Source organism: Kogia breviceps, chromosome 18, assembly GCF_026419965.1.
Source record: "Kogia breviceps isolate mKogBre1 chromosome 18, mKogBre1 haplotype 1, whole genome shotgun sequence".
Classification (NCBI taxonomy): domain Eukaryota; kingdom Metazoa; phylum Chordata; class Mammalia; order Artiodactyla; family Physeteridae; genus Kogia; species Kogia breviceps.
Genome location: NC_081327.1, coordinates 6,539,876 through 6,561,980, shown reverse-complemented (window position 1 = coordinate 6,561,980; position 22,105 = coordinate 6,539,876). Strand labels below are relative to the sequence as shown.

The following is a 22,105-nucleotide window of genomic DNA, read 5'->3' as shown; positions in this document are numbered from 1 at the left end:
TTCAGAGATTCTGAGGGCGGAGGCCAAGCCCCCTTCCTCTGTATCTGGTCTGACAGAGGAGGCCTGAAACGCGCAAAAGTCAGTGGGCGGCCTCTGTGTGGGCGGGGCGGAGCAAACCATTAGCCTAGCCCGCCGGGGGAGCCCTCCCGGCCGCGTAATCGTCTGAGTGGGAGGCGGGGGAGGAGGTGCCACGTGCTGTTCCCGAGGCGGGCGCAAGGGGTGCAGAATAAGGTGCGCTAGCCGACCCGGCATTCACCCCCACCTTCCAACCCGAGCGCGTGTCTCCGGGAACTGTCCCCGCCTTAAAACCCATCCTTTACTCCCACTCTCCTGTCCCGTGCGGCGCGAGGGCCGGCGCGCGCCACCGCCGGAATCCGGGGTCGCGACTCGCGTTCCCCGCCGCGCGCCACTCGCTCCAGGTGACATCATCCCCCTGCCGGGCTCCGCCTCCCACCCCAGCCGCCGCACGCCGCTTGCCTATTGGCAGTCCCACCTTGAGCCCCGCCTCCCGCTCTCCGCCCGCGAGACCCCTCCCAGGCAGTGTGGAGGCGGGGCTTAGCCGCCGGCCGGCTCAGACACCGCCTCCCATTGGCCACGCGGCCCCGTCTGTCAGTCTCCTGTTAAAGGGGCCACGACCGCCCCGGAGCTGGTTTGCGGAGGGGGGGGGAGGAGGGAGGAGGAATTTTTTGGCGGGGGAAGGTGGGATTTGGGGGCGCTGGTGAGCACCCCTGGATCTGGCGGCTGCGGCCTCGCGGGGGGAGGCTGAACGGTGAAAGGGGCAGGGGGCTATTTTAGGGGGTAGAGGGCTGTGAGACCGTCAAGGGGACGGGGGGGGTCCCCAGCGCCCAAGCCGGAGCAAGAGACGCGGAGCCCGCGCGAGCGGCGGAGACAGGGCTCCGGAGACACAGATCCGGGCCCCGGCCGCCGCCAGGGGCCCCGCCCGGTCCCCCCACCCCACCCCACGTCCCTCCTGCAGCCCAGCTACGCCCGCAGCCGCCGCGGACCAGGTAGGTAAGAGCCCAGCCCGGCCCGCCTGGCAGCGCCCAGCCCGGGGACCCGTCGCCGAGCTTCCCCCGCCTCCCTGAGATCCTGGATTCCCTTCTTCATCCCCTGGGACCTCAGAGCCCAGATTTCACAGCCCGACCCCAGAGACTCAGGCGTGCCCCTCCTGGCTCTCAGAGTCCCCAACCGAACCCAGGAATCCCAGGCGTACTGCCGCCTTGCGCCTCCTCCGGGGCCCAGGAGCCTGGATTTCCCAGGTCAGCCCCAGGAAGCCCCTCTGGACCTAGATCCTCCTCCTCGGCCCAGTCCTGGGAGCTCCGGACACCGGCCGCAGCTGTGTCAGACTCCCCCAGCTAGGGCCGGCCGCCCCCCACGTCGCGTCCGCATAGTCCCCCATTCGCGCACCCAGTCTGCCCATCTCTGGTCCGCCGGCTTGAACAGCCGTCCGAGTCCCTCAGTCCCGGCCAGCTCGGCGGCCGCCCTGGACACAGGCCCGCTCTGGAGCTGTCCATGGTCACCGTTCTCGGCAGCCTCGCGTCCCCCATCTCCTGCTGCTGCCGCCGGGGAGGCGGCGCCGGCGGCGCGGGGATCTCCCCCGCCGCGCCTTTGACCTGGGGATACCCAGGCCCTCCCCGACCTGGGCGCCCGGGCCTCAGGGTTCCGCTGGCCAGGCTCTCAGCTCCACCCTCAACAACCCAGGTTTCGGAGACCCCAGCTTCTACTTGAGGAGTCAGGGCTTCTGAATGTTCCTGCCTGGTGCACCTTAGGGATCTTGGCATCTGGGGACCCAGATCCCACCGGGCTCTGGGAGCCCTGTCAGTCCTCGCTTCCTCTGGCTAAAGGCCCCAGCTGGCAGCCCTCACCCCCTCCGGATCTAGGAATCCAGTTTTCCAGCTTTTGCTCCCTTCAGAGACAGTTCAACAGCCCCTGTGCCCCTCAGACAAATATACCCATCCACCTGGCACCTCAGCATCTGCCCCCTTAGGGATTCAGGCGCCATGACTCTCTTCCTTTCAGGGACTCAGAATGCAATTCTCTGGCTTCTACCCACACTGCCCCCTGGAGACCTAGATGCCTTGTCCCTGATCCTGCCTCCCCTCAGGGACCCAGGAGTTCAGACCCCACCTTCTATTCTGCCCACCAAAGCCATCTACCCTGGCCCTCCATCCAACAAGGACTCAGGCTCCAAACTTCCATCTCCTGGCTTTGGCCTCCACAACCATTCAGGAGTCCAGTTCCCCAGCTCTGCCACCCACCACCCCAAGTATCTAGCCATTCAGCTGTTACTCTTTTGAACCCAAGTCTCTACAGCCTCACAATTGCCCATCAACTTGACATCTCTGGTGGCCTTGAAAAACCCCTGCTTCATCTCCATATCATCTCAGGTTCTGGGCTTCCTGGGGTTTCCAACGTTCTCCCCTGAGACCCAGCTTCTTGAGATGTCTCCAGCACTCCATCACGATTTTTTCATATCGTGATGTCACATCCTTCGAGTACACTCTCACACTGGTGAGCCAAACGTACATCCCTTCCTCCAGATGTGTTCTATGGCCTAGGTTCATTCTGTGATCTAGACTTGTCTTCCACATTTCCACCTAAACATGCGCCCTGGCAATGCTTCGTGTTCTAGATTCTTCCTAAATCCTAGAACACTCCCAGTCAACATCTTTGTTCCTTTTTCACCCAAGGTACTGTTCTAAAGTCTAGGCTAGATGCTAAATTCGAGGCATGACTTTCCTCAGGTAAATTCAAATATCTAGCTAATGCTCCCAAGCCAAATTCTGATCTCACCCTCCTCCCCTTCGATAAGTTCCTTTTTTTTTTTTTTTTTTGCTGATAGCTGGATCCCTGACCTGGGATTGAACCCAGGCCCTCAGCAGTGAAAGCGCGGAGTCCTAATCACTGGACCACCAGAGAATTCCCGACATGTTCCAATTTTTAAGAAGCCAGTACTTGCTTATTTTCTTCTAAAATTTCATTTTGGGTGTGTTCTAGGTTCTAGCCACATCCTTGGCATTGTTCTAGATTCCATTCTCTTCCCAGGGGCATTCTAAGTGCTAGAATATGTGTGTTCCATTTATGTGCTCTAGCTTTTCTCCAAACTGTGCTATCCATTCTAGAATGCACTTCCTATTTTATTATATTTAAAACGTTTATTTATTTATTTTGGCTGCACTGTGTGGCATGCATGATCTTAGTTCCGAGACCAGGGATCGAACCCACATCCCCTGAAGTGGAAGCGCCGAGTCTTAACCACTGGACTGCCAGGAAAGGCCCTGCACTTCCCTATTTTACATTCCATCCAATTCTACAGTCTTAAATCTCGAGGATTCCCTCTGAATTGTACATTGCATCTTCCTTCCTCAGGTTCTGTGTTCTCGGCTCATCCATTCCCACCTTCTCTGTCCATCTTTTCCCTGGTGTGACCTTGGCTTAGAACTTGTCCCCTGGTGGATTGGAGGCTTCCTCCATCTGCCACTTCAACATTCTAAACATGCTCTAGGCTCTCTCCTCTTTTGGAGTCTTCAGCCTAGAAATGTCCTCATTTCTAGAACACACCACCCCCATCCCCACCCCCTTTGCCAGCTCAGTCCTTATGCCAGGAAATTCTCAATTGCCAGAATGCATCTTTCTGCATCTTCCCCCAGTTCCAGGCAAACTCCTTGCTATTTTCTAGGTTTTCCCTTGCCTGCAGGGCATGTTCTGAATTCTAGAGCATATATTCTGCCCTCTGAGTTCTAACATTATCTAGATGCATGAAAAAAACAAGCATGCGATCTCTGCTTTATTCTGTAAAGATAAAATATACCTTTGTACCTTCATCCCTGGTAGGTTCTGAGTTCTAGATTATGTCTCCTGACTTAGGTTTGTTATGTACTGCCTTATGTCTGTTCTTAGATATCATTACCCTCCCCTCTGTGTTTGGGGTTCTGGGGTGACCCAGACACTCATTTAAGTTATTGGATTGCTCTTGGCTTGTTCAAAGTTCCAGACCTGGGTTCTAGAATATGCCCTTCTATTTGGCCCCATGTGTGGATCCTACCCCAAGCACATTGTAAATGTGGAAGTGTATGTCCTTTCTGCTCTCTGTACTGTGTCTTCTTGCACGTGGCCTTCTAGATTCTACACCCAGCCTACCTGAATTTTGTTTCCTTCTCAGGGACTTTGAAGTTCTAGAGCAGCCTCCCTAAAACATCTCTAGTTGCATCTCATGAGTAGATTCTGGGTTTTAGATACTATGTTGGGGTTTGGTCTAAGTCTGGCCTGCCCTCTTATAAACATTTTCTTGAATCTGACCTCTGAGTGTTGGGATGCAGGTGTCTAGATTCCCAGATGCACCTCTTCAAAGACCCAAGGTTACAGGCACCCAGATGCCTCCTCTCCCAGGAGGAGGTCCCCAGGGCCCTCAGTCCCCTCCTGTCCTCCCAGGAGTCCAAGGCCCCAGTCCCAGGCTTCAAACAGAGTTCGAATATTGGGTGGAGCTGGAAATTATCCACTCTGAGAACCGGTTATGCGTCTGCCTGAAGGGAGAGAAAGAAAGGAGGGAAGGAGTGAAAGTCCCTCCTGCTTTCAGCTCAGCTAGATGGACCTGTCTGACCTGATGTGTGTGGAGGGAGTGGCTCGGGACACCCCCCTTCATCTCCACCCGTGGCTCATGCACCTGGACTCCTGGGTCCTGGGGGCCTTGACTTCTGAGTTCTGAGGGGGGAGAAGTCTGAAGGCTGAGATTTCTGGGTCTACGGTTGCAGGTTGAAAGCCCAGACTCTTGTGTCCTGGGAGGAAGGGGATGTGGTCTCTGACTCCTGGGACTGGGGAGGAGAAGGCTGGAGACGCAGACTCCTCAGTCTGGGGGAAGGGAGGGATAGGGGACCGATTCCTGTGAGCTGAGAGAAGAGGTAGCTGGGTCTTGGACTCCTGCGTAGTGGGAGATGGCTGGCATTGTCCCCACCGTTTTTGTTTTTCCCTATTGGAGTGGGTCTTTAGATTATCCTGGAGCTAGATTTCTAGATATCTGGGAAGTTGAGGGAGGCAGGAGTTGGACTGAATAGCAGGTGAGGACCATCCCTGTGACATTATACAGGTGACTATGTACCAGTGACGTAATTCTGTAACCCCAGTTTTGTGGCCTCCTGAAGACATGGTCTCCTTCACCTGGGCCTGAGTTTTCTAGCTCATGCAGTAGGTTGAAGGGGATTCTCAGCAGGGCCAGAAGAGATAGTGATGGGCGGGGCCTGAGTCGCTTGGAGGGGCGGGGCTTGGACCAGAGGGGAGGGGCCTGCAAACTTTCCACATTCACTCAGGCAATGGGGCATCCGGCTTCGGTTTCTCTGACTAGGCTGGGCCTAGATTTGCTGCCAGTGTCTGATGGAGTCTGACTTGTTTCTCCAAGTGCTCTCACCCAGGTAGCCAGGCCTGGTTTCCCGGGAGCAATGGGTTTCCGTTTATCTTGTGCCATGATCGGAATGGATGGGCCTCAGTTTCTTCTGTGCAGTGCTTGGGTTGTCCTGGCTCAGTTTTCACTATGTAGTATCCCAGTGACCGTGCCTCAGTTTCGCTGCCTGTGCTTTGATGAAGCCCCTCTCGGTTTCCTGCCCCCTCCCCGTACCCGCAGGCCAGCACCGCCGCCATGATGTGCGAGGTGATGCCCACCATCAGCGAGGATGGCCGGCGGGGTTCGGCGCTGGGCCCGGACGAGGCGGGCGGCGAACTGGAGCGCCTCATGGTCACGATGCTCACGGAGCGCGAGCGCCTGCTCGAGACGCTGCGCGAGGCGCAGGACGGACTGGCTACGGCGCAGTTGCGGCTGCGCGAGCTGGGCCACGAAAAGGACTCGCTGCAGCGCCAGCTCAGCATCGCGCTGCCCCAGGTCTGGGCGGGGCCTGGGCGGGGCCTGAGGGAGGCGGGGCCTGGACTCGCGAAGGCACAAGGAGGGCGGTCCGGAAGGGGCGAGACTTGGCACTTGGCAGGGGGAGTGGCTTGCCAGTGATGGGCGGGGCCTGAGACGCTTGAAGGGGCGGGGCTTGGCAGAGAAGGGAGGGGCCTCCAAACCTCCCAGTCCTATGGAATGAGGGAGATGGGGAAAAGGATTGATCTGATTGTCCGATCCTGCCCACATCTGGACAGGAGTTTGCGGCTCTGACGAAGGAGCTGAACTTGTGTCGGGAGCAGCTACTGGAACGGGAGGAAGAAATTGCGGAGCTGAAGGCAGAGCGGAACAATACTCGGGTGAGGGGTCTTGGGGCGGGAACTAAGTGCGGTGGGCGGGGCCTTGGGTGTTGCAGCCTGACCCATTTTTTTCCCTCTATCTCGCCTTCCTTTCTTCTCCCTGCTCATACAACTTGGCGGGTCTCCTCTGGTCCCCTCCTTCCTTCATATCCCCTCCCCTATCTCCATAACTGTTCTCGTTTCCTGTACCACTCCTTCCTTGACCTGCCCCCCACCTCTGTTATCCCTCTCTTTTCCTGACGGGTCTCTCTCCATACCACTTTGCTTGGCTCCACCTCGTCCACGTGTCCACCCCACCTGTCTGAATCCTCTTCCTTCACTCTGCCTCTCTTCCCTTGACACTTTTCCTTGGCCTGGTGCCCTATCTCTGTAGCTTCTCCTAGAACACCTGGAGTGCCTGGTGTCCAGGCACGAGAGGTCACTGCGTATGACTGTGGTAAAGCGCCAGGCCCAGTCCCCAGGAGGGGTCTCTTCCGAGGTGGAGGTACTCAAGGCTCTAAAATCCCTCTTCGAGCACCACAAGGCCCTGGATGAGAAGGTATGAGAATTGGAAGAGCCTGGTTGTAGAACAGAAACTCGTGGTTGGCTGGGGCTGTGTTGAACGGCAGAAATTCTGGCCGTCATTGGTTGGGGACGGACCAAATGGGAAGAATGTTGACTGTAATTGACTGAGACAGGCTATGCAGACTGGGACCTGAGTGGCTGATAATAGAAAAATGTAATAGGATGGGGGATACCAGCGGGTGAGGCTGCCTTGGTAGCTAGTTGGGGATGCACACATACTATAAATAGAGGAATGCTAAGGTTGCGCTATCAGGTCCATCCCAAAGGTGTTCTGCATCAACTGTCCTCGATCGGGTCTGATTTCCATCTCACACTGTCTTGCCCCCATCCCCAGGTCCGGGAGCGGCTGCGAATGGCGCTGGAGCGGGTGGCAGTGCTAGAGGAAGAGTTGGAGCTGAGCAATCAGGAGGTGGGGGCGTGACCAAGAAGGAGGAGGGACTAATGAACTACCAATGGGGTGGAACTGATTGGGTGGGTCCTAGAATCTGTTGGGGGCAGGACTAGGGCAGAAGACCAATGGGGTAGGACTATGGAGACAAGCAGTGAGGTTCTTAAGGAGGAACTCATTGGGCAGGACTAAGGAGAGTACTGCCTTGTGACAGTGAGACTAACGTGAGAACCAGGGCTGGGGCTAAGGGAAAGAACTGCCTATGGAGGAAATGGTTGGGTGGGGAAAGTCAGGACACCTCCACAAGGAGGCTAAGGTTAAGAATAAGGGTGGACTTCCTCTCTGGTGGGGGGCTAAGGGGACATATAATGACGGCACAGGGTCTAAGGGTAGACTGTGGGATAAGGGTGGCCCCAGCAGGACCAGTGCCAGTGGGAAGTAGAAATGGGGTTTCTAGGACCTCCTTTGCCCTGATCTCCCTTTCCCATTGCCAGACTCTGAGCCTTCGAGAGCAGCTGTCTAGGCGCCGGTCGGGGCTAGAGGAGCCCGGCAAGGATGGGGATGGGCAGGTAAGAGGTGGAGGTCTTTCCTTCCCCTTGCTCTTTATTGGTCCTCCTCACTGTGATCCCACTCAGCGCCCTGACTTTGTGACGGTCCTTTTAATGTTTGGTACGATTCTCACTGACCCTAGGACATCTGAACACCTCAGACCCTTACTGACCTTTGACCTCTGATTCAAGTCAGCTAGCTAACTTCTGTGACCTCCATGGCCCTTACCGATCTTTGATTCCCCCCTCACCCCCATCAGTTTCTCCTGCGTTCTCTATCTCTGTGTTCCTCACTCTGATTTCTGTCCCTTCCTCCCTCACTGTCCCCATTCCAGACTCTTGCCAATGGCCTGGGTCCTGGTGGGGATTCGAACCGGCGCACGGCAGAGCTGGAGGAGGCCCTGGAGCGGCAGCGGGCGGAGGTGTGCCAGCTGCGGGAGCGCCTGGCGGTGTTGTGCCGCCAGATGAGCCAGCTGGAGGAGGAGCTGGGCACGGCCCACCGCGAGCTGGGTAAGGCCGAGGAAGCTAACTCCAAGCTCCAGCGCGACCTCAAGGAGGTGAGGCCGGAGCCCCTGGTGGGCTGCCCTCTGTCCCTTCCCTCCCCTCAACCCTTCCTGTCCCCCTTTGCCCATAGTCACAGAACTCACAAATCTGGATTCAGTCCATAAGCTGTGTGGACCCTTCTCCTCTCTGAGTCTCAGTTTCCTCACCTAATGGCATTTATGACCCTTGTCAGAGAGTTGGCACATGGCCCATACTTGCTGGTCACCCAGTATTTGGTTGTAGTTATTATGTTATCATTGGGAAATTCTCTTGCACCTGTTAACTGAACTCCTTTGTCTGCATTTCACCCCATCCTGGCTGAGGTTCCTTGACCTTAACTCCCACGCTGAGGGGACTGCTGTGAAATATAGGGCATGGATTCTTGAAAGCGTTGAATGAGAAAGAAGAGAGAGCACTTTAGCTTTCATCATCCACTGGGGCTTTTACCTCAGATTTCAATTGTGGATGGCCCCAGGGCTTACTGGGAAGTGTGGTCCCACCACACCGGCTCCCAGGCAGTAGCCCTTCCCCCATGAGACCCTGGAGCACCTTCTCTGGTTTTCTAAGCATGCGCTACCCTGGGGGCTCTTGGGAGATGCTGCCTCCCTGGTGGAAGGGACCTTTGTTTCCTATGAGACCCTAGGGCACTTGCTCTGTGATTCTAAACCTGAGCTGTGCCAGAAGTTGCTGAAAAATCTAAGGCCTGGATTTTTTTTTTTTTTTGCGGTACGCGGGCCTCTCACTGTTGTGGCCTCTCCCGTTGGGGAGCACAGGCTCCGGACGCACAGGCTCTGTGGCCATGGCTCACGGGCCCAGCCGCTCCGCGGCACGTGTGATCTTCCCAGACCGGGGCACGAACCCGTGTCCCCTGCATCGGCAGGCGGACTCTCAACCACTGCGCCACCAGGGAAGCCTAAGGCCTGGATTTTTGAGGCGAGTGGGCTAAGAAGAGTGGAGACATTCCATCTCATGGGTCTTAGGTCATCCATATGAGGAGGGTCTAAGCCAGTACTGCCCCAGAAGTTTATGGGAGGTGCTGTAACACCATTTTAACTATCAGGTGGCAGGGGATCTAATGTTGGCTATGCCTGGGAGCTCTCGGCAGGTGTGGTTCCATCATTCTGACACCCGGAGGGCAGGGCACTTCATTTCCCAGAATACCCTGGGGTGCCTGAACTGGGGTTCTAAGCCTAGGCCACCCCCACGGCCTTCTGGGAGCTGTAGTCCACGCGGCCCTCTGTCACCTTTGCAGGCGCTGGCGCAGCGGGAGGATATGGAGGAGCGGATCACAACGCTAGAGAAGCGCTACCTGAGTGCCCAGCGAGAGGCCACGTCTCTGCACGACGCCAACGACAAGTTGGAAAACGAGCTGGCCAGCAAGGAGTCGCTGTACCGGCAGGTGGGAGCACGGCCGGGGAGGGGCGGTGGGGGCGAGGCCGTGGCCAGTTTGACCTAGCTCCTCCCTTCCCCCTGTCTGTGCCCCTCAGAGTGAAGAGAAGAGCCGTCAGCTGGCCGAGTGGCTGGACGACGCTAAGCAGAAGCTGCAGCAGACGCTGCAGAAGGCGGAGACCTTGCCGGAGATAGAGGCCCAGCTGGCCCAGCGAGTGGCAGCGCTCAACAAGGTGAAGGGAGGCCTGGGGCGGCGCCTTGAGTCTCTGGGGCAAAGGGGCGGGGTTTGGAGGAGGCAGGGCCTGAGTCTGGAGGGGTAGGAGACCCACAGCCCGAATTCTGCTGAAAAGGGTAGGGCCTGGGGTCTAGGGAAGGGACGTGACTTGGGATGGTTGAAGGGCCTGGAGGTTTGGTGGGGGGTGGTGCTCTCTAGTTTGGACTGAACAGATGGGGAGAACATGAACTGAGAAGGGGACAGGGCCTGGAGACTAGAGGAGAGGGCAGGGCTTGAATCACAAGTGCAGGGTCTGGAGTCCTGTCGGGGAGGAGCCTGGGGCCTGGAAGCCAGCCTTGGAGGAGGTGGGGCCTGGAGGCCGACTGCGTCCTAGTGGGACAAAGTCAGATGCCATGGGTTCCATCCTTTAGGCTGAGGAACGTCATGGGAATTTTGAGGAGAGGCTTCGGCAGCTGGAGGCCCAGTTGGAGGAGAAGAACCAGGAGCTGCAGCGGGTGAGGAGGCTTTGAGGCTTGGGGGATACGCCTGGATGAGGGGGCTGTGCTGGGGGGCGGGAGCTCGGAGCAGGGACAGCACCCGGGGCTTGAGCACCTCTGCTCTGTTCTCCCCTGGGCAGGCCCGGCAGCGGGAGAAGATGAACGATGACCACAATAAGCGGCTGTCCGAGACAGTGGACAAGCTGCTGAGTGAGTCCAACGAACGGTTGCAGCTTCACCTCAAGGAGCGCATGGGGGCACTGGAGGAGAAGGTGTGCCCCAACCTAGGATTCCAATAAGCTGGAATCTTGGGGCCCCAGACCTTTCCCCAAACAGTTATCTGAGATCTCCCCAAATCTGGGCATCCAGAATTTGAAATTGATAGACTACTCTGTTGCTGGGACCACCACACTTTCACCTAGTTTAAACACCCTAGAGCTGAATTCTGGGGCACCTACAGCCTGAATTCTTGGCTTTTGCCCAAGCCTCTAACCCTGTGGAGCCTCAAACTCTGAATCCGTGGAAGTTTCACAGGACGCTGCATTTTGGGCTCCCAGGGACTCCCTGCCTTAGCAGCATCTTCGGCTTCACAGTCCTCTCCCCATGCAGCTCACCACTCAAGCCCACCTCATTCCCCCTGGGGTCCCCTCAGGCCTGTCTCTGCGCACTGGAGGCTGCTTCTAGATTCCGCCCCCTCACTGCCCCCCTGCCCCCCACAGAACTCACTAAGCGAGGAGATCGCCAACATGAAGAAGCTTCAGGATGAGCTGCTGCTCAACAAGGTAGGGAGGGGGCTGGGGGGGTGGTGGGCCTTGGGGGTGAGAGCCAGGGAAATGGAGCAGGCATTGCTGGGGTTGGAATCAGCCTGGCTGGGAGGAGCTGATACTCAGTGGGGGGGAGGGGGCAGATTCTGACCTGACATCTCCAACCTCCTCCCCCCAGGAGCAGCTCTTGGCGGAGATGGAGCGGATGCAGATGGAGATTGACCAGCTGCGGGGGAGGCCACCATCCTCCTACTCCAGGTGACACTAATCTTCCTGTCCCACCTCTGCTCATGGAGCCCCCTTGGCCAAGCACATCCCTTCTGATATGAAGTCTCCCCCACCCCACTCCTTATCCTCCTGAGACTTCCACTGGTCCCTTTTAGTTTTGACCCCTGACTTCATGACCTCTGACCCCAGACCCTTTTTCCTGACCTTTGACTTCAGATCCCTCTCTCAATCCTCTGACCCCAAGCCCTTCCCCATGACCACTCACCTGTTTCCTTTTCCTGACCCCTTGGTCTCTGACTGCCCTCTCTATGCCCACAGATCTCTCCCTGGCAGTGCCCTGGAGCTCCGTTACTCCCAGGCACCCACGTTACCTTCTGGCGCCCACCTGGACCCCTATGGGGCTGGCAGTGGCCGGGCAAGCAAGAGGGGTCGCTGGTCAGGGGTCAAAGATGAGCCCTCTAAGGTCAGCAGCCACTTCTGGGGCCTGGACTGAGCAGGGCTTGGGAGGGCGGCAGTAGGAGGTGGAGCCCAACATGCAGGGCTCTGGGAGGGGACTGAGTTGAGAAGCAAGGTCTCCTGGACACACACTGTCTTCTCTTCTTCTTCCGTCATCCCCACTTGCGTCGATGGCTCTTCACGTGGATGTCCTACTGCCTGGTGAGAACTTTAGAGGAACGATGGGGTGGGAAGAGGGGTGGGTTTGGGGGGATGGTATGCAGGGTGTAGAATCCTAGAACGGATGGGGCCAAGTGAAGAAAGGAAGTGGGCTGGGTCAAAGGAAACAGTGGAATCAGGGGAGAGGGCAGAGTCATGGGTGGTCAGGAAGAAGGACCCACCAAGAGAGAAAGATGAGCTGGGAAAAGTGGGGGGGGCTGGGTCACATGGTGAGGGCAGTCAGTGACAGGGGACGTGGGCGGGGTGATAGAGGGTGGGCAAGGTCAGGATAGGTGAGGGAAGACCCAGCACCTACCTCGGCCCTTGTCCACCTGGCATCTCTCTGTCTCCACACAGAGATAGGAGTGGGAGCGGTCTGCCCCTGCGGGGTCCATGCCACCTCCATTCCCTGGGGAGCTGGATGGCTCAGATGAGGAGGAGGCGGAGGGGATGTTTGGAGCTGAGTTGCTATCTCCCAGTGGGCAAGCTGATGTGCAGACACTGGCCATCATGCTTCAGGAGCAGCTGGAGGCCATCAACAAAGAGATCAAGTAAGCACTGGCCCAGTTCTTCCCCACCCTGCCTGAGCTTAGCCCAAGGCCCCTCTGGCTCTGCAGACTGATCTGCACACCTAAGCCCAACTCCTTTCCTAAACATCCTCAAGGAATTCTCCCAGCCCAACACTATCCAGGAATCCCTGAGGAAATACCAAGAAGTCTCTTATGTGCTATATATACATCACACACACGCTGGCCGGTACTCCCAATTTCCCAATATACCCAAGACTGCATCCCCAAATGCCAAAATTCACAATCCAATCCATCAAGAATCCTCCATTACATCATGGCTTTCATGGCTTCATGCAACAATTACCCAGAGACTCCCAGTACCCTATGAATCTCAACACAACACAATGTCCCCCAGTCCAAAACACCTTGAGAACCTCAACTCTAGATAACAAGAATTTCTACCTAATATAAGAACAATCCTCAATTTACTACGAATCCCCCATCACATACAGTCTACCCTGATTCCTCAGAAATTGCCCTATTTAACAATTCTCTAATAAAACTAAAACACTTTCCATGGGCCCCCGCAAACGTATCAACATGACCAGCATCTTCCATTCAGACTTGTTGTGACTTGAGGCAGTGACTCCCACCAAATGTCTCTATGACCTTCCCAGATCCTAGGTCGACCTCAGAGTCCCTGATCTCACTCTGCTCTTATTATGAGCTTGCTCTTGCTGTCCTCCTTGGAACTTGACCTCTTTCCCATAGTAATCCATTTATGCTTTTCCATAACCACTTGTTTATTATCAGCGTGGTCCTGATGCAGATCCTGATCGTCATGTCATCCCCAATCTCTCCACGACCTCCTGAGCCTATCATGATCCCTTGACTTCCCTTGCACCTGTGAGGCCGTCAGGGATCCACCAGGACCCTCTAACCTCATTGTCCCTTCCTCAGAACTATTTGTGCACCGCCAAGCCTTCCTGGCCCATTGGGATCCCCCAATCCCCTCTCCTATTGTCTGCCTGAGTCCTCTCACCCCATCTCCCCCTTTCCCTCCTCAGGTTAATCCAAGAGGAGAAGGAGACAACAGAACAGAGGGCAGAAGAGCTGGAGAGCCGGGTGTCTGGCTCGGGCCTGGACTCACTGGGCCGCTACCGCAGTAGCTGCTCACTGCCCCCCTCCCTCACCACCTCTACCCTTGCCAGCCCCTCCCCTCCCAGCTCTGGCCACTCAACACCCCGTCTGGCACCCCCTAGCCCTGCCCGTGAGGGCACCGACAAAGCTGTGAGTATTCTTAAGTCTCCTCAGCTGGGTGGTGGTGGTGGGAGGTCACAAACAGGGCTCCCTAAAAAAAAGCAACAATGACCAACACACCAGTGATTTTCAAAAGCAACCTTAGCTTTCCCTAAAAGTTGCAACTCAAAGGGCAAATGGGAGGCTGAGCCACTGGGTTCCTGAAGCCTAACTTGTATTTTAGTCAGATCTGATCTACTTTTACCTGTTCCATGCATTAAGTTTCTGCATAGGATTTTTATTTTTATTTTTTTGGCCATGTCACGCAGCTTGAGGGATTTTAGTTCCCCCACCAGGGATCGAACCCTGGGCCCGGTCAGTGAGAGCGCCAAGTTCTAACTACTTGGATGGCCAGGGAATTCCCACTGCATAGGATTTTTAGAAAAATGTCTCTGTGACCAAATATACACTTGAGAACTACCATTAGATCCTCAGAATTGACCTTTGAGGGAGGCACGTATCTATATCCCCTATTTTATTGCCTTAAACTCAGATTTCCTACTTTCAGAACCTGTAATAACTCATTAGCTTTCCTTGAGGTTGAGCAGATCCCACTCCTGACACCAGAAGCTGACAGTATAGATACGGGCTTATCAAGCTCCAGGGGGACTGCAGTTATTGCCTTTATATTTCTGCAACTCACCCGCACTTAATCTAAGCTATCTTTAGAAGTGGTTCCCCAAATCAGGGGTATCCCAGACACCTCATAGGCATCCCAGCTAAGGAGCCCCCAGCATGATCCCTCCGATTCAATATAGCATCTCTGCCTCTCTGTCTCCAGAATCATGCCCCCAAGGAGGAAGCTGGGGCTCCACGAATGGAGGGACCAGCAATCCCAGGAGACACCCCACCTCCCACTCCTCGTTCTGCCCGCCTTGAGAGAATGACCCAGGCCTTGGCATTGCAGGCGGGATCCCTGGAAGATGGAGGGCCCTCACGGGGAAGGTCAGTAAGAATAAGGGATGGGATAGGGAGGGACTTGCTTGAGAGGAGGTGGTGGGAAGTGGACAAAAACCTGGGATGAGAGGAGGCATCCCAGATGGGATCTATCTGTCCTGCTCACCCAGTGAGGGCACCCCAGATTCCCTGCACAAAGCTCCCAAGAAGAAGAGCATCAAGTCATCCATAGGCCGTCTCTTTGGCAAGAAAGAGAAGGGGCGAATGGGACCACCAGGTCGGGACAGCTCTTCTCTGGGTGAGTCCCCTGATTCCCTCTCTCCCTTCCTTTCTTCCTTCCTCCTCCTTCTTTACATATTCATTTGACATACAATCCTGTCTTCATTCATTTGGTAATTCATTTAGAACACTGGAACCTTGGCAGAGGTAGAGGGGAGGAGAAGGGACAAGGAAAGGGCACTCCGAGGCCTGCCTGAGTGACTGGTGGGCAAATGAATTTGTTATGTTATTTACCTATTTTTTAAATAGAGAAAGAGGGAGGAGCATTCTAAAGGCAGGGCATCTGGTGGGCTGGAGCCTGCTTCTCTGGTTTGTGAAATCCAAGTTAGTTAAATTTTCAGGAATTTTATGAGCTGCTTTGACATCACATTGGTAGCTTGAAATTGGTGGGATTATTTACACCATGGAAATTGGCATATGCTACAAATCAGGAAATACCTTCTCCTTCCCCAGGGAGCCAGTTGTTAAATATTTACCAGCACACCACTGCCAGCTTACCAAGGCCAGCCCAGTGAATCCAGCCCTATTTTGGGGATTTCTCCAATTCCTTGCCTAGGAGGTGACATTGGTCCCTGTCTGGTTTTATCACTCCCTTTGTGTGGCCGCATTTACTAATCCCTCTGGGCCTCTGCTTTCCTGGCATCCTTCTCAACCCCCCAGCATCAAAGATTCTGCCTCCCCTCTGAGACTCTCCAAATTTTGGCCCCTTCCTGCCTCCAGCTGGAACACCCTCAGACGAGACATTGGCCACTGACCCTCTGGGGCTAGCCAAGCTGACAGGCCCAGGAGACAAGGACCGAAGGAACAAGAGGAAGTGAGTGTGGGTGTGTGATGTGGAGGTGGGGAGGGGTGGTCATAAGTGAGAAGAAAATTCTGGGAGGGGGTGTCCAAGATCCTGAACTTACTTGCCTGGGAACTTGGGAACCCTTAGAGTTTTTCTTTTCTTTTTTTCCCCCTTTTCTCTTGATTAGTGTGGGTGTGTTGGGGGGAGGGAAGGTGGATTACAAAGATTCACATGTATTTTTTTTAGCCTTCTGCCATGTTTTTTGCATTCATAAAAATTGCTTTGGTGGGGGGATGCAGTTGGTGAAGGGGGCCATGCAGGAGGGCTAGGTTTCTCCGCCCCTGAGATCTCCTGCCCTGGCCCCTTCTCCCCAGGCATGAACTTCTGGAAGAGGCCTGCCGTCAGGGCCTGCCTTTTGCTGCCTGGGATGGGCCCACTGTGGTCTCCTGGCTAGAGGTACTGGGGCCCAGAAACGTCCTGACTCTTTATCCCCAACTGATCTGAGAACCCCACCCTTAGGACTGGCCGGGTCCACCTAGTACCATCCTCCTAACTCAGAGGTGGCGGTGGAGAGGAGCTGTGGGGGGTGGGGAGGCCCTGGGAGGGGTCAGGCTTCTTGTAGATCTTCCTGTTGCTCTTTTTCCTTCTCCCCTCACCCGTCCTTCTGGCCATGACCACCTTGGTCCTTTTGTCTCTATCTCTTTGTGTCTTCCCATGTCTCTCTCTCTCTCTCTGTGTCTCTATTTTCCTGCCTCTCTCCCCATCTCTGTGTTTTTGTCATTCCCCGTATTTCTTCCCATGTCTCTCTATGTCTTTTGCTCCCTTCTCTCCCCATCTCTGCCTCTCATCTCTGTGTGTCTCTCCTCATCTCTGTCTCTCCCCATCTCTCTCTTTCCCCTCTGACTCTGGTATTACCCTTCTCTGACTCTCCTCCTTTGTTTTCCTGTGTCTCCCTCTCACTCTCGCATCTCTCTCGCTTGCCCTCCTCTCACTGCTTTCTCATGTCTTTCTGTTTCTCCCCCATTTGCCTTTCCCCATCTCTGTCTCCCTCTCTCCCTTTCTTTCTGTCCCTCTCCCATTTCTCCTCCTGTATGTCTCTGTCTCTGTCTCATTTTTTTCCCCATTTCTCCCTTCCTGCCTCTGGTCCAGCTGTGGGTAGGCATGCCTGCATGGTATGTGGCCGCCTGCCGGGCCAACGTCAAGAGTGGTGCCATCATGGCCAACTTGTCAGACACGGAGATCCAGCGCGAGATCGGCATCAGCAACCCACTGCACCGGCTCAAGCTGCGCCTCGCTATCCAGGAGATGGTCTCACTCACCTCACCCTCCGCTCCTGCCTCCTCCCGCACTGTGAGTGTCCAGGGGCCAATCCCAGCCCTTGCTGTCTCAGGGCCCCGCCTACTGTCCTCAGAGTAGCCAATCCTGGGCCCGCTCACTCCAGCTCTGTCTGATACCCCCTGCTCCCCACAGTTTCTCACCTGGATTCTCTCTTGAGAGTGGGGTCTCCCTTCAGGTTCCTCTGCCTCCCCTCAGGCTGTTTTACACACTGCAGCCAGAGGGATCCCATCCCGGAGAAAAAGCCAAATTCGTATGGTTCTCTACAGGGCCCTTGATGAGAGGCCCCCCTTTGCTAATCTGCTTCTTGGCCCTTGCTGCTCCCTTTCCTAGGAGCACCCCTCCCTCTTTTTCCCCCAAGGCTGGCTCCTGCTCATCCTTGAAGTCTCAGCTCAAATGTCACCACCTCCAAGAGGCCTCCCTAACTCATCCCATAGCACATACTGACTTATAAAATTTTATCATTTTGTTCCATACAGAAAATTATGTGTTCCCATGCCTAATTCGGCTCCTCCAGCAGCACGACCCCCTTCCCCTCCCCTGTTAGGAATCCCTCTCTCAACCTCTGTAACACCCCTCGCCCCTCAGTCCACAGGAAACGTGTGGATGACACATGAAGAGATGGAGTCCCTTACCGCGACGACCAAGCCTGTGAGTGCCCCCTGCCGGTGGCCTTGGGTGTGGCACTAAATTTCCCTCGGGAGGAGCGGCGGGGGTTGGTGGGGGTGCGGATAAATCTGTGGCTGTCTGTCCGTCTGTTCGTCCCTCCTGCCCTCCTCCACCTGCCCCTTAACCCACCCCTTCTCTCCCCTCTTCCCACTAACTGGTCAGGAGACCAAGGAGATCAGCTGGGAGCAGGTAGGGGGCGCGGGGCGGGCCGTGGGAGCATGAACAGGCCGTGCACGCTGCATGGACGCCCCTCCTTCTCGGAGCCCCGCCCCTCCCCTCGCCGGAGCATTCCATCCTCACCGCGGGAGGGGGGCGCTGCGCGGAGCTCTGCTCTTGTCTGTGGCTTGGTGGGGGCCGGCGTAGAAGCCCGGCTATTCCACTGTTAGTGGTGCACGGGTCATTCCATTATGCTGGGTTGCGGGGGCTCCAGGGGCTGTTTCATTGCTCTAACTAGAGGGAGGTGCTGAGCAGCTCTTTTCCCTAGAAAAGAGGGAAGTGGAATTGTTCCACTGTACTGGGGTGAAAAGGGAAAGCATTTGGGGCGAGGGGCGGCAGGTCAGTTGGGGAGAAGGAGCTACATTTTGTTCTCAAGAGGGGTGCAGAATGACCTCACCTGAGACAGAGCTATGTTGGGTCTTTGTTTCCCAGCAAGAGGGAAGGTATGGATTATTTCCTTATGCTAAGAGGAGTGAAGGATTCGGGGTTGATCCAGAATATTGTCCTGGGTCAGATATAGCTAGCCTAGTATTTTGGGGACAGTGCAAGAGTGGTGGATAGATCCATTATCCTTTGTTGGGGAAAGAGCTACACTGGAAGAATCCGTTGTGCTGACTTGGGGAGTAGTGATGTTGGACTGATCCATTGTTCTGAGTTGGGACAACTTTAGACTAGAGCTTCTTAAACTTTAATGTACAGTTCAGATCACCTGAGAATCTTGTGAGAATGCAAATTTTGATTCAGTAGCCTAGGGTCTGAGATTCTGCAATTCCAGCAAGTTCACAAGTGATGATGGTGCTGTGGATCCAAGGACCACACTTTGAGTAGACAAGGGTCTATGCTGTCATAACGAAGGAAAGGGAGACAATTTTGCATTGTCCATTGTCCTGAGCAGAGATTGGCCATTGTCCTGCTACGGGATGGAGAAAGAACAACCTCGGATCTGGGGGGGCGGGGGTTGGACTATACCCTTTCATACATACATGGGAAGGGGTCAGAGGGCCTGACTCCTCCCCCACCTGCCCATGGCCCCAGATCCTGGCATATGGCGACATGAACCATGAATGGGTGGGGAACGACTGGCTGCCCAGCCTGGGGCTGCCCCAGTACCGCAGCTACTTCATGGAGTCGCTGGTGGATGCCCGAATGTTAGATCATCTTAACAAGAAGGAGCTCCGGGGCCAACTCAAGATGGTGGACAGCTTCCACAGGTGGGGGTTGCCTGGCCCATGGTGACAGTCCAAGGGGGGAAGCCCCACTTCTAGAGAGTCTTTGGCAAATAGGACCAGTGATGGGGAATTCCTTGGACTATCTTTGGTCCTCTAACCCTGATTGTCAGGCAATCCAGACTCCTGTGCCCCTTCCACCCGTAAGAAGGCCCACTAGGAAAAGCCCAAGTCCTGAGACAGCTTAGCTAGTTGACCCCATCACCCTTACAGGTTGGCTAATAGGAACTGCTTTTTGAAAATATGGCAACTCCTGGGAAGGTCAGCGATCAGTAGGACAGATCCAATGGAGCAATTCCCCAACCTCTGCCAGAAGACCACAGACAACGGGGAGAGCCCAATAGGAGTAGCAGTCATTGGGGTATAAGGGCTCATCTGTAACTCCACTATCTCTGCTACTCAGGGTGAGTCTGCATTACGGGATCATGTGCCTGAAACGGCTCAACTATGACCGGAAGGACTTGGAGCGGAGGCGGGAAGAGAGTCAGACCCAGATCCGAGGTGAGTAGAAAAGTGTAAACGTCCAGCTGGGAGCCAAGTTGGAGGGGTTTGGAGCAGTGCTGGAGGAGGCATAAATAGGGGAGGGGAGGGAGGCCAGGGAAGAGGGGGTGGAGCCAGCATTGGGGCGTGGCCAGGAAGAGGAAGTGGGGGTGGAGATATGGGATAAATTGGAAGGGCCTGGCCCCAGGAGGGGAGCAGCTGAGGGTCCCTTCTGTCCCCAGACGTGATGGTGTGGTCCAATGAGCGGGTCATGGGTTGGGTGTCCGGGCTGGGCCTGAAGGAATTCGCCACGAACCTCACGGAGAGCGGGGTGCACGGGGCGCTGCTCGCCCTGGACGAGACCTTCGACTACTCTGACCTGGCCTTGCTCCTGCAGATCCCCACACAGAATGCACAGGTGAGCTGCCGCTGGGCCCTGGGCACACTGGGCATCCCCACCTCACAGACTGCACGCTGCAACCCCTCTTCCACCTCTCCTCCCCAGGCCCGGCAGCTCTTGGAGAAGGAATTCAGCAACCTCATCTCCTTGGGCACAGACAGGCGGCTGGATGAGGTGGGCGCAGCAGCAGCATAGGAGAATCCACTCCCAGCGGCACCTCTAGGCTGGGAGCTGAAGGGGTGGGGCTTGACTTTGCCAGCGAGTCGTGGTTGGATGAGGTGCCAGGAAAGGGGCGGGGTTAAAGGAGGGAAGGACCCGGAGAGGGGTGGAGTCAAATGAAGGGGCGGAGTCGGAACGCGGCCCTAGTCCCTCACCGGCTGCCGGGCCCCTATACCTAGGACAGTGCCAAGTCCTTCAGCCGCTCCCCATCCTGGCGGAAGATGTTCCGAGAGAAGGACCTCCGAGGCGTAACCCCTGACTCAGCTGAGATGTTGCCCCCCAACTTTCGTTCGGCCGCAGCAGGGGCCCTGGGCTCGCCGGGGCTCCCTCTCCGCAAGCTGCAGCCGGAAGGTGGGCGGATCCCAAACGCGACAGCCTCTCCTCCCCTCCCTTTCCTCGGGGGTAGGAACCTCCCTCTTCAGGTTCTGAAATGGCCTAGTCGTTTCTCTCCCAACCATGACAAATGGACCGCTCCTGTAAGCCAACCTCCTCAACCCCACCACACCCCCTTTCCAGGGTGGGAAATGAGCTCGTCCAGTGTCACCTGGGATACTTTTAAGGAATCCAAGGCTATGGGAAAGGTGGGGAAACCGGCTTGGAGCTAGGCGGTCGTTGTCATCTCGGGAGGGGAAATCCAAGGGAGGACGCTTGGGGTTGAGGATCCGGAGAAATACTGGGGGAGGAAGTGGGCGTGTGTGTGTGTGTGTGTGTGTGTATGTGTGTGTGCGTGCGCGCTTTCCAGGCTGAACCGCTGCTCACTCTCCCTCCAGGCCAAACTTCTGGGAGTTCCCGGGCAGACGGCGTTTCTGTCCGGACCTATTCCTGCTAGTGTACGCCTCCAGGTGAGGGCTGTACTGGGCGCTCTTGGGGTTCTGGGCGGCACAATGGATCTTCACAGCTGCACGCACTGCCTGGCGTCAATGCAGGTGACCTCACTCGGACGGAAAAACCTTTCAGAGGCTGGGCTGTTTCCCCTCCTGCCCAGAGTATGGTCTCGCCGGGGAGAGCTTGCTGGGGAGCTCACGCCGCGGACTGGACCATCTGTACAGACAAGCGGGGAATGCTGGTCCCTGCCTCACAAATGGACTGGGCCTGGACCAAACCACATGCACTGGACTGAGAGGGGGGAAGAAGAAGGCAGGAAGAAATCCCGCCCCAAACTTTCGCCTCCCTTTCCTCTTCTTTGTAATTTATTGATCAGTTTCCGATGGGAGATGGGTGCCCTTTCCCCGCGGGAAGGGGGCGGAGCTTCCCTCCCGGGCCGCATGCGGGGAGAGGCTGCCCCCTCCCCTTCCTTCCCAGTCGCGGGGCCCAAGTCGTCCTTCTTCATCCGAAAGGAGGGGAGGGGGGACTCGCTGCTAAAAGCCTCGCCCTTTGTGCCACTCAGCCCTGCCCCGCGGCGTCCGGTCGCTGGTGCCTGGGGTCAGCCGCGGGCGGGGTTCCCTCTCTCTCCCCAGTGTCTCGTGTCCCCGAGGCCCCTCCGCCCCCCGTGCTGTGGCCGTGTCCGTGCCCCGGGGGGCGGTTAGGGGGTGCAGAACTGCGTTCCCCGTTCCGCTCCAGCTCCGGGGTTTGCATGGGAGAATCCTCTTTCCACGATGCCGCTGGGCGACGTGGCGTGGGGAGAGGAAAGACGGTGGGGGAGCCCTCGCCCCCGACTCTTGGTCGGCCTCCCTGCCCCAGGCGTCACTCAGTGATCACGGGTAAAGAGAACTGTTTCAAAAAGCTCCCGTGTTGACTAATTTATTTATCAGGACCTAGCAACCAACCACCTCGAG

The 22,105-nt window shown here is 56.2% G+C and overlaps 1 protein-coding gene across 1 annotated transcript; it reads left to right on the top strand.

The window, feature by feature from the left end:
* The first annotated feature begins 611 nt into the window (after nucleotides 1-611).
* Nucleotides 612-22,052, top strand: PPFIA3 (PTPRF interacting protein alpha 3). The gene is made up of 30 exons (XM_059046106.2): nucleotides 612-1,007; nucleotides 5,615-5,869; nucleotides 6,127-6,228; nucleotides 6,602-6,766; nucleotides 7,127-7,201; nucleotides 7,675-7,749; nucleotides 8,064-8,285; nucleotides 9,524-9,670; nucleotides 9,759-9,893; nucleotides 10,306-10,389; nucleotides 10,512-10,643; nucleotides 11,091-11,153; nucleotides 11,314-11,393; nucleotides 11,682-11,826; nucleotides 12,381-12,568; nucleotides 13,594-13,816; nucleotides 14,607-14,770; nucleotides 14,893-15,020; nucleotides 15,722-15,815; nucleotides 16,160-16,241; nucleotides 16,935-17,135; nucleotides 17,709-17,771; nucleotides 17,952-17,978; nucleotides 19,041-19,216; nucleotides 19,635-19,732; nucleotides 19,954-20,129; nucleotides 20,217-20,285; nucleotides 20,510-20,681; nucleotides 21,101-21,172; nucleotides 21,257-22,052. Exons 2-29 carry the CDS (start codon nucleotides 5,630-5,632, stop codon nucleotides 21,157-21,159), a joined length of 3,585 nt encoding a protein of 1,194 aa, XP_058902089.2. The 5' UTR covers nucleotides 612-1,007; nucleotides 5,615-5,629; the 3' UTR covers nucleotides 21,160-21,172; nucleotides 21,257-22,052.
* The last annotated feature ends 53 nt before the right edge of the window (nucleotides 22,053-22,105 follow it).